This window comes from Vigna unguiculata, chromosome 11, assembly GCF_037176805.1.
Source record: "Vigna unguiculata cultivar grain cowpea cultivar isolate G323 ecotype 2 chromosome 11, ASM3717680v1, whole genome shotgun sequence".
Lineage (NCBI taxonomy): Eukaryota > Viridiplantae > Streptophyta > Magnoliopsida > Fabales > Fabaceae > Vigna > Vigna unguiculata.
The window spans coordinates 2,874,531-2,886,727 of NC_140802.1; the positions used below are offsets into that span (position 1 = coordinate 2,874,531).

General features: G+C 27.9%; 2 protein-coding genes across 5 annotated transcripts in view; both read right to left on the reverse strand.

Moving 5' to 3' along the window:
- LOC114169604 (putative disease resistance RPP13-like protein 1) overlaps positions 1–12,197 on the reverse strand; it is a 75,541-nt gene that overhangs the window by 44,773 nt on the left and 18,571 nt on the right. The gene's annotated exons all lie outside the window — the stretch shown is intronic.
- On the reverse strand, positions 531–5,208 carry LOC114168628 (putative disease resistance RPP13-like protein 1). 4 transcript variants are annotated; one of them, XR_014986115.1, is made up of 4 exons: positions 2,455–5,208; positions 1,617–2,295; positions 912–1,058; positions 531–831 (listed from the first exon to the last, which is right to left on the reverse strand). XR_014986115.1 is itself a non-coding variant. In XM_085668435.1 (2 exons), exon 1 carries the CDS (start codon positions 5,129–5,131, stop codon positions 1,628–1,630), a length of 3,504 nt encoding a protein of 1,167 aa, XP_085524561.1. In that variant the 5' UTR covers positions 5,132–5,208; the 3' UTR covers positions 531–831; positions 1,617–1,627. The 4 variants fall into 4 exon arrangements, 1 of the variants encoding a protein (XP_085524561.1); XR_014986114.1 differs by having other exon boundaries at positions 912–963; positions 997–1,058; positions 1,617–5,208; XR_014986113.1 differs by having other exon boundaries at positions 532–831; positions 1,617–5,208.

The following is a 12,197-nucleotide window of genomic DNA, read 5'->3' on the forward strand; positions in this document are numbered from 1 at the left end:
TTTTCAGCATCACTTCTCTTTTGGAGAGCACTTGTATATCATCTAAGAGATCCTCTGCATCAAGGACAACATTTTTTACCATAAGCAGTGCAATGCAGGGTTAATGTTGCAATGAAACGGGAAATAAGATATTTGATCAACATTTCTTCTTCCATGGTTAGTCAACTAATAATTTTAGTCTTCCCCACATCACAAACTTCAACAGCTGTATTCAAATTATAAATGAGTGGCTATCATTATTGCTGTAGGTGACATCAATTGTCCGGAGACCAAGTGGACCGGTGATAATCGAATAGTGTCATTTGAACGATTACATTCTTAATTAAAAGAGTTGCACTCTAACTAATGGTTATATCTTTTGGCTTAATGATAAACGCTCAATCCTAGTAATTATAACAATTATACGCTCTATGTAATTTCTTTTTTGGATTTTTATATATTCTGGTATAATTTACATATTTAAGATGGCAGAGTGCATGTATACTGCTATCATCGTGAAACAACTTAATCAAGTAACAAATACTTCCCATGAATGTGAAACATTTTATCATCCAATATATTATAGTGCTTGTAAAATGGTTCCTTCTAGTTTTGGAGATACAATGATTTTATCACCCTTACATTCAAATTTTGCACCTTATTACTGCTTGCTAAGTTCCATAACATGCTCTGACTATATAAGATTAAGTCTTTATAATAATAGAAGAAGAATTGTATTTTTAGTAAGCAAACATATATGTGAAGTAAGTCTGTCCCCTTCTCTTCTTCCCTAACAGGTGCATCCACACTTCTTGAACGGATAAGTGCTGTCAAAAATTATGAATCTCAGACCTGTGAAATAACAGAGAATATGAGAACTTAATCAAAGAAAAAATTATCACAAGAGGCATGCTATTATCAAAGTAACTCACAATGCTAATTGAGTATCTTCATTCTCTCTTAATCATCGTTTATACCATTCAAAAGTTAAACAGCTATGTGTCGAATTGGTCACAGAATTCAGGAGTTGTTGTTTGAGAAGTTGCAAACGTTTGTTGGACCGATCCATCTCTCCGCTTCTGATTCAAACGCCCAAATGACAGAGGAATTAGATACATTTACCCAAATATTTACAGCATAGGTTATGATATGAAAAAGAAAACACACATCCATTATTACAATACAAATAAGTCAAAGGACTAAAAAACAAATTTAAAGTATAAGTTAAAAGGAACCGTATAATATTAAACACAAAGTATATTAGACATTTGAAATTTACTTGAGTTTTACAGCTATTACATTTTATATTTTCTAATTTAATTTAGAATTAATAAGTATGATGTTAAAAATAGGAAAATGATTCATATACACTAAAGTGATGTATTAACATTTAATCTTAATTTTGAAAAAGAATAAAAATGATAAGTTAATAAGTTATGTTACTTCTAGAGAGAAAATATAAATGATAAATGAATAGGTTATATGATTTGAGAAGAAGAAAAATCAAATAACGATAGGTTTATATGCAATGTGTATTTTATGGAAGGAGTGAATTGTTAAAAGATTTTTTCAGGACAACTAAGGAAAAAGAAAAGTAGTTGATGATATACACTTAAAAGAAAAATAAATTGGCCTACCAAATAAGTAGTTAGTATAAATTGCTATGTTGAATGTGAGCAATCTTTTTCCGGTCTTTCCCTCCTTCCTGGCAACGTTGTTCGAGCAAAGGACAGCCTGTTATGAAAAGATATGAAATTGATTGGGGAAGACCCTCCTTTGGTAAGCATTGGAGTTTGGGGCAGCACTCAAGAGTCAATGATTTGAGAGATGAGAGTTGAGAAAGCCCCTTATAGTCTAATTCTTCTAGATTTGGACAATCACCGATGGTTAGATGATTAAGAGAGGCTGGAAGCAAACCTTCTTCAGGAAAACATTTTGCATCCAGTTCCTTAATGGACAAGTCTCCCAAATATGAACCGTCTCTGAAAGCTCCTTTCAATGAGCCAACAAGTCTAGAGCAATTCTTGAGTGTCATCTCGTGTAGACCTGATGGCAAACCTCCGTCAGGGAAGGACTCAAGTCTTGGACAATCTTCTATACATAAGCTAATAAGAGATGGAAGCAACATATGCATGCTTCCAGGCAATGATTCTAGTTTAGGGCACTTATTGATTGTTAGAACATAGAGATGATGATGAGCTTGATCAAGTGAAATCATCTGCAGATTATTTAACCGACTTAGAGTAAGGAACTTGAGTGTTGGGAAGGAATCTAATGGAAAGATGCTTAGAAAAACACTGTCATCATTGATTGACTCTTCAATTTCCAACTGATCAAGAGTGTAGGACCCATCCCTTTCAGAGAAAATTCCTTTCATATGGTTCCCACCCATTCTAAACCATTCCATTGTAGCCCAATCCAATTGCACCTTTCCACAGTTATGTAGCTTTAATTCTAGAGCCCTGGGAGCGAAACCTTCAAGTTGTTGGCAGTCTCTTATTTCTAGTGTTTCCAAAGGAGCAGGTAGCTCTGGCACCTGTCCTTTCAGTTTCGGACAATCCTTTATAGAAAGAATTCGAAGATTTGGAAAAGCACCTGTCACAGCTTGGCATTCCCATTTTTCCCATTGCCTCATATTGGAGAACTCCAACCATTCAAGGGATTGAAATGAAGAAGAGTTGTTCCCATGAAAATCAACATCAATGCTCACTATCTCATCAAACCCTGAAATATCCAGGTCCTTAAGAAATGGCAAAAGACCAAGCGGAGGTAAACGTTGGCAAGATTCACATCCATCCAACTTTAAGGACACCATATTCCACAGTGAATTCTCTAGTAACCAATTTGGAAGTTGTTTGCCACCATAGTTGAAGATTGACAACCTCTTCAAGTTTTTAGGAGGTTTCAGATTCTCAATTACGTCCTCTTCCCTTTTTGAATCAATAGAGTTCCCAGTTCTCTTCCATACCAACACCAACCTCGTTAGGTGTGTTTTATTCTCCAAATCTGCTTTTAATGCATCTCGGGGATTCTCAATGTCCTGCAGCCCCTTAATTGATAGGCTTTCATCAAGGTTGTTGAGTTTTCCTAGCCGTTGAATACCCGACTCCATGCTATGGTCAACTTTAAATATATCCATCCTTACTTTAAGATTCTTTAGTTCTTCCAAACCTGGTGGCACTTTTCTCACTTTAGTGGATGTAAATTCAAGAAGACACAAAGTGGTGATTAAATGCAAATTTGAGGGCAACTCCTCCAAATCCATACAGTAGTTCAACTTCAGTATTTGCAAGTGGGAAAGTGAGCATATACTTTCAGATAGTTTTTTGATATCAGTCCAGGAGAGGTCTAACGAACGAAGATGCTCAAGATTGCCGACAGAGTCAGGTAACTCTTGAAGGTTATAACAACAAGAGAGCGATAAGATACGCAAGAACTTGAACTTGGTGAACAATTCGTGTATGGACATATTGCAAAACCAATACCAAAATCCTGTTGGCAGAAATGTTCGCAACCTTTGCGTTCTACATAAAGTTCCAAACCCATGAAAGCGTCCGGCGTCACCAAGTTCAAATAAAAAATGCCGAGATACTTTTTGTATCTCATTTGTTTGACCAAGTTCGCACCTGAAATATATGTCTCCGGCGACATATTTTGCCAAATCATTTAGAAGGTCATGCATGACAAATACTTCTTTCGCATCACCTGATCGTTGAAAGAAGGACCTTGATAGTAGTTCATTGAAGTATTGTTGGCCAGTTTCTTCTGGACTCTTACTATATTGTAAGAAATCTTCAGTCATCCATAACTCAATCAAATGTTTCTTTTCAAACTTATAATCCTTCGGAAATAGGGCACAGTAAGCAAAGCAGACCTTCAAATGGGAAGGAAGATGGATATAACTCAATGCTAAGGCGGGAACAATATTACAACGCTCTTTTGGAAGGTCCCATATCTCGCTTTGGAACACAAATTCCCATTCTGAAACAGATAATTTGTTGTATAATAGACTTCCTATTGTTTTCAAGGCAAGAGGCAGTCCTTTACATTTTTTAACAATCTTCTCACCAATTTTGTTGCACTCTGGATTTGATTGAGCATCATAATCATCTGGAAATGCATGTTTAGCAAACAACTCTAAGCTAGGACCTTCCGACAATTGCTCTAGAAAGCGTTCTTTTGATCGCATGGTAGAAGCAACTTCCTTACTACGGGTAGTCACAACAATCCTACTTCCTTGTGCTCCGTAGAGAAGGGGCTTCTGCACTTCTTCCCATTTAGATTGGTTTTCGTTCCAAACATCATCCAAAATAAGAAGAAATTTTTTTTCAGTCAATTTTTCTTTCAATCTTTTGTGAACCATCTCTGTATCTGTACTATTATCAGGTGATCCAGTGACATCTTCAAGAATTGCTTTTGACACCTTAAAAACATCAAATTCATCTGAGACACAGACCCAAGCTTTCACATCATACTTAGCCTCATCAATCCCTGGGTCATTGAATACATGTTGGGCAAGAGTGGTCTTACCCACCCCTCCCATTCCCACTATAGAAAGTATAGATAAGTTCTTGGGAATGTGAGATGTAAGCCAGTTAAACAGAAATTCTTTGTCATCATCTCTGCCATAGATAACACTATCGTTTGGCAAATATGTTGATCGTAATTTACTTCCGGATCTTGATCCCTCCCCAACATCATCATTCCTTTTCAAACCTAGAACATGGCTTTGTGTTTCTAGATATTCTAGGTTCTCAATGAGTTTTTCCATCCTTGATTCAATTTCAGTTTTAAAGAAACTGACAAGAGGAGATTTGAGGGAATTCCACACCTTTGTAGCAGTACTATGAGATTGAGCTTCCACTTGGGTTTTGGAGAGTGCATGATCTATTTCCTCCAAGAGATCCTCTGCATCAAACACGGCATCTTTGGCTTGGAGAAGCCATTCTCTAACACGTCCATCTGTGAACTGTTTCTGTTCTGCATCATCAGCCACAACATCAATGGCTAGGAGCTTCACTTTCAAGTTGCTTAGCATCTTCTTGTTGCTTTTATTTCCACGGAATATGTCCACAAAACGAGAAGCTAAATTGTCAATTGTGATCTGAACGAAAGAGGAGACAAGAGCACCTTTAAACATTTCAGCAGTCATGGTAGAAAATGGAGTGGATGAATGGAAATGAGTGATCTGAATGAGTGAGTGGAGAGATATCAGTGATGTGCTAAGAAGGTGTTTTATTATGAGTTATGGTTTACTTTTAAGGTCACCGGTCAACCACTAACTGTTGAGTCTATCGAACACTACAAACTTTAACATTTACTAAGTTTTCCTCAAAAACACTTTTTATTCAAACAAGAAAAACCCTGTCAGAATTTTACTTCAAAATATAAATAAAATGCTTTTAACTAGTAAAATAAACTCCAAAATTATCTTAATATAGAAGTTACCTGTCTGTTTATAATATAGATGAAAAGCTATTTAATAAAAGGTGGATACAGAAAAAAGGGAATATGCATATGAATGGAAATGAGTAATTTGAAAGTGAAGCTTAATCAATGAATAATGCATTTCAGAAGTCTTCCCGTCAACACAAACTTCACAGCTGTTTTCCATCAACGAATGAGTGGCCACCATTTTGTTTCCACATATTTATTAAATTGTGTTGCAATTTTCTATTCGTTTAATTTTCAAAATATAGATAATATACAGAAGTTTATGTTCCAGTTTTTTTTTTTACTACACTGTAGGAGATTTATTGAAAGTTCAATCCTTGTATTGTGCATAGGTCATACTCGTTGCATTAATAATTACTCTTTGAAAACAAATATATTATTTCATTTAATTTTCAATATCCTCTGTTATTCAACTCAAATTATTTCTCAGACATCACACACCTAAATTCAAGCTAAAAGAATCAATTAAAAGTATATTGTGAAACATTATTCTTAATTATGGTTATATATAAGAGATATTACTGTATATTCACACCACAACATAACATGTTATAATGTTTTAGAGTTAAGTCTAAGCTTATTAATAAAAATCTTAATGTCTTATATCTTTTTATTAAAAGTTTGCATTAAGTTTAGATGTTTAGAATGACAAATGATTACCTTTTCCATGTCTAGAGTTAAATCTTTTAGTTATTCTATCCTAGTTTGGATTCCAACCCAATAATTATATGTCTATAAATATTCAATCAATCAATTGGCTAAGAATGAGAATAGATACAAAAGTATGGAAAATAAGTATATTAAATAGCAAAAATCATAAAGAATGAAAATACATTACATCTGACCTCAATGAATCTTGGAGTTAGTTAATGATATACACTAGTACTTTTACCCGTGCAATGCACGGGGCACGAGATTTTTAAGAATTTAAAAATTTAAAAATATAATTAAATTTAATAATTTTTTTTATAAAACTAAATAAATTTTTAATTAATTTTATGATAAAAATTTATTTAAATTATTTATATATTTTTTTAACAAAATATATTGTATATAATTATTTTAAATAATATATTAAAATCGAGTTAATTAAAATTAAGAAATTAAATAAAAGTTTAAATAAAATATTTAATAGATAATGTAGAAAAATGTAATAGTTGATTTTTTAATAACAAAGATGATGAACGATATATAAATTGTTAAGTAGATTCTATAAAAATACAAAAATAGACAATAAAAAAATGTAAAGAGTAGACAATATAAAACTATAAATGATAGGTCGTGTATATAAATGTAAATAATGGATTTTTTCAAAATACAAATGTTAGACAGACGATGCAAATAAAACATCAAGATATAAACGATCAAAAACTACATATGTAAATCCAATGTAGAAAGATATAAAGAATAGACTATTCTTTTGGAGTCATTTTTCTATTTTTTTTTTTTGAATATTGAATTTCAAATTTAAATTTTGTTACCATATTTTTATAGTTTTTACAGTTTAGAATTTTAAATCCAAACTTTATTACTTTATATTTTGAATTTTAAATTTGTCAATATGAATCTTAATTTAGAAAAAAAATATTGAAATTGAAATCATTAGTGAATTTTATATCTTTAAAAGTTTCAAGAATTTATAATTTTCACTTTGCAATGATACACGGATGCCTATGTTATAAAAATTATGTTTTAAATTATTGTTTAAGCTTTTGTGAAATGTCAAAAATATGTGAAAGTTGTTCAAAAATATTTAAAAATTCATTAAAAAGGCTTTAATGTTACAGCTTTTTGTAGGGTGTCAAAACGTGCCAGCCCGACCATTTTGCCTCTCCTTGCCTTTTCACTTTACATTTTGAAATATTTTTTTGTAGTTTAAGTGGAATATTTTTATAGCTTTTTGAAATTTCAAAAATCAAATTCAAACTTTATTACTATATATATATATTTCAAATTTCACAATATTAAAATAAGATTAAAATTTAAATGTTGAGTATTTTCATATTTTTAAAGTTAAAAATAGTTGTAATTTTTACATTATATTTTAATTATTATTATTAGGTTGATATCATTGTGTTATTTTATAATTATATTTTTATTAAATATTATTATATTTTATAATAATTATTATAATATCGTTATGAATTTTTGTATTTTTTACGAGAAACATTAAGAATATTTATTAGAAAAGCTTTAAATTTTTGTACATGTTTTATATTTTAAATGTTAAATTTAATTTTATTTACGGTTTTTTACAATTTCAAAATTTAAATCCAAACATTATTGTTTTATATATCAAAAAATATTTTGTTTCAAAAAACTAATTTAAAAAGCAGAGAACATCTCGGTTGTCATTAAACTATTTATATTTAATTTCAAAATACATTTTACAATGTCTTTAACATATATTAGCATTTGTATGTATGAATGTGGTATATATTTGAAAGTTTGTAAAATAAATGAACGAAGTTGTAAAATAAATAAATAAAGGTTTAAATTATGAAAAACTTAAATTATGAAACACTTGAATAATCAGTTATAATATTAAAAAAATTAAAATTTTAATTATGAAATTGTCATTTTCAAACACTTATACATAGAAAAATGAGACTATTCTTTTACAAACATACTTTTAAAATATGTCAGTGTCAGAATTAATTTATATTAACTTTATGTTGTACCAAATCAATTAATTTAAAATTAAACAATTAATCAATCTTTGTTATCATATTATTATACTTTTTTGCGATTTTAAATTTCAAATTTGATAATATGCATCTTAAGTGTATTAAAAAAATTTATTTTGAAAAATATTCTTGAGGAAAGTCACTAACAATGCCCTGAATTTCAAAATAGTATGCATTGTTTTTGGCTTTTACCCATATTTTCTGCACATATCAAAGAAATCAAAGAAAGAAGAATAAAAGAAGAAACTTGACCTTGTAAACCAAATAATGGAATTTGAAAAAACGTTGGACATCTATGTGTAAAAGTTCATTGTATCAAACATTTAAAAAATGAAAAAGGAAATGAAAAGTGCATATCTATTTTTTTTTGATAAAATTTAATGTTCATACAAAATATTTATGGTTGGTAGAGATGGGAGAATGTGTGTTGAAAGAAGGCGTATATTAGAAAACAACATTTATTTAATGTGTGTGTTAGAATCAATACATGAAAATATGTGCACTCATTTAATGCAAAATATGTTATTATATTATTATGAATTATAACATATTATTTTATTATTAAGAATCATCAAAGTTTTTCAACTCTTTATTTTTAAGATTTTGTTCCCAAATACTATATATTATTTAAGATTATTTTTAATTATCATAACCAATAAATAAATGAATCAAAAAATACATAGTAAATATAAAAAAAATAATTATATTGAAATTACATAGTCACTCCCTAAACCCTGCATCCAAAAGACTCAATAAGATGGTCAAACTAAATCATTAAATAAATTAAATAAATATATGTGCGTCATTTATCAGTATTTCAATTATGTTAATATTTATTTAAAAATATGAATATGAAAAAGTGATTTAGCAATCCAAAAACAATGATTATATTGCATTTAATATAATAATAAATAAATATAAATAATAATTGAAAAAATAAAGAAATAAATAAATAAATGAAGTTTGTAAAATAAATAATTAAAAAGCTTAAGTATAAAGACTTAAATCATGAAAAAATCGTTTCAGAGAATTTTTCACATTACTTAAATCAAAGACATTTTGAAAACACAAAACGCTTCCAAGATATAACACTTGAGTGACCGACTACAATATTAAAGTAATTTAAAATTTTAATTATGAAATTTTCATTTTCAATTAGTGGGCATACATACTCATATAAAACATACTTTCAAAATATGCCACTGTCAGAATTAATTAATATTGACGATATATGTTCTACCAAATCAATTAAATAAGAATTAAATAATTAATCAAACTTTGTCACCATATTATTCTAGTTTTTTGTGATTTTGGATTTCAAATTTCAAATTTTATAATATGAATCTTAAGTGTATGGAAACAAAAAAAGCAAACTATCATCTTTGAGAACAGGTATCTTAAGTTATTTATATTTTTGTCAATATAATTGATTTCTGGAGATGAAAAGTAGGTATGGAAAAATGAAAATTTTTAAAAGGTGTATAAAAATATTGAAATTAAGTCAATATTGAAAGAGTCCTTCATAGATTTAACTTATTAAACTTTAATAAATATTTATTGGAGTGTGATCTTGATTTTAATTTTAAATTTTTTGAAAATTTGGATTTCACCTTAATGATCTGCACTTATTATAAAAATAAATTATAATTTATGATTTACTTTTATGATTTGCATTTAGTTTATTTTTATAATTGTCAAATAGTAAATTTTATGTTATGAAATTAAATTTATTATTTAAAATACTTACTTCAAAATATATACAGTGAAATATTTAATTATATATTTATGTTTGAAAGTATTTACTTTCGTATTAAATTAAATTATTATTATTATTATTTAGGTTAAATTATACTTTTAGTCCCCATTTTCGTAGTAAAATTTGAATTTGATCTCTCAATTATTTTTTATCTCAATCTGGTCCCTATTTTGGGAAATTTGACTCAATCAAGTCCTTTCCGTTAGTGGTGGAGTAACGGTGTTAAATGGGGTGCCACGTGTCAGCTTCTGGATTTTTTGAATTTTTTTTTATTTTTTATTAATTTTTTTAAAAATTTTAAAAAAATTAAAATTTTTCCACGTGTCAAGATGACATCGTGCCACGTGGCAGTGATAGTGCCACGTGTCACTATTTGGGATGTGTCATTTTCTCATTCTCAATTTGGTCCCTGTATTTTATCTTTTGTCTCAATTTAGTCCCAATTTTTGTAAAAATTGTGCAATTTCGTCCCCCTCCAAATTGAAACAAAAATTATAAAATGTTATACAAATATTTTTATTAAATTTGATTTTTTTATTCAAATTGATATTTTTATTATATATTTTCAATAAAACCAAGTTTCTTTAAATTTGTTTCACATTAAATTTTACTTAAAATTGTTTTCAAATTTTAAATTTATTTGTTTTTTATTGTTACATAAACTAGTTAATTTTTCTTAAATTATATAATTATTTTTATACTAACTAAAATATTTGTATAGAAATTATTGAATTTTACACATTTTAAAAATATGCAATTATTTAAAATATAAATTCAAATAAAAAAAAATATTAAAGTATAATGTAATAAAATATCAATATAATTTATGAATTTTTTTATTAATATTATTTTCTATTAACAACTTTAAAACAATTTTAAATAAAGTTTAACGTAAAATATAAATTAAAATAAACTTAATCTTGTTAAAAATATTTACTTGAAATATCAATTTTGATAGAGATATCTTTGCATATTTATATAAAAATTAAATTTGGTTTCAATTTGGAGAGAGACAAAATTGCAAAATTTTTACAACAATTGGGACTAAATTGAGACAAAAAATAAAATACAGGGACCAAATTGAGAATGAGAAAATGACAACTCCCAAATACTGCCACGTGGCACTATCACTGCCACGTGGCACGATGTCCGCTTGACACGTGGCAAAATTTTAATTTTTTAAAAAATTTTAAAAAAATTAATAAAAAATAACAAAAATTTCAAAAAAAAATTTCAAAAAAAAAATAAAAAAATTCAAAAAATCCAGAAGCTGACACGTGGCACCCCATTTAACACCGTTACTCTACCACTAATGGAAAGGACTTGATCGGGTCAAATTTCCCAAAATAGGGACCAGATTGAGATAAAAAATAATTGAGGGACCAAATTCAAATTTTGCTACGAAAATGGGGACTAAAAGTATAATTTAACCTATTATTTAATATATATATATATATATATATATATATATATATATAATTTATATAATTAAAAACATTATTTTCTAAAAAGTTGTAGGTTATAACTTTGTACACCTAAGATCAATTAAGATTTTTGAATGTCTTGTTGCCATAAGATGTTTTGGTAACTGAAGATTACTTCTATTTTTTCACTCATACATCTTTTGAATTTATTTTTTCCAATAAGGTTACTAATATAACTTACTTAAATAAGTTTATCACTGAAAAAATTTATTTTCAAAAATATTGTTAGTAAAAATCACTAACAATGTTGTGAATTTGAAAATAGTACATCTTGTTTATGACTATACTTTTTGCACATAGAAAAAAAATCAAAGAAAGAATAATAAAAGAATAAACTTGACATTGTCGACCAAATCACAAAAAACAGTTGACATTTCTGTATAAAAGTTCATTGTATCACACAATTGAAAAAATGAAAAAGAAAATGAAAAGTGCATACCACACTCGTTTAATGTTTGTGCTAGACTCAATGCATGAAAAGATGCACACTCATTTAATGTAGAATAAATTTTTTGATAAAGGTATGCAATCAAGTTCTTTAAATTTATTATTTGTTTATGAACAAATTCATAAAGTCTAAACTATATGTATTTATTATATATTATATATAATAAATATATATATTTATTTTGTTATCTATTCTTTATTATTTCTCTTTCTATCTTTCTTCTTTATTATAAGTTAATTATTGCCTACTATTTACTATTTATTTGTAATATTTACGATTAATAATGGTTAAACTTATAACTCAGAATAATATTGTTAGCTTTGCAATATTATGTATTACATATTAGATCAGATATCATTAGAGATTTGATAATTCAAAATGACTTTTAC

Excerpts from the sequence above, each read along its gene's own strand:
- LOC114168628 (XM_085668435.1), bottom strand. The coding sequence starts at position 5,131 with ATGACTGCTGAAATGTTTAAAGGTGCTCTTGTCTCCTCTTTCGTTCAG.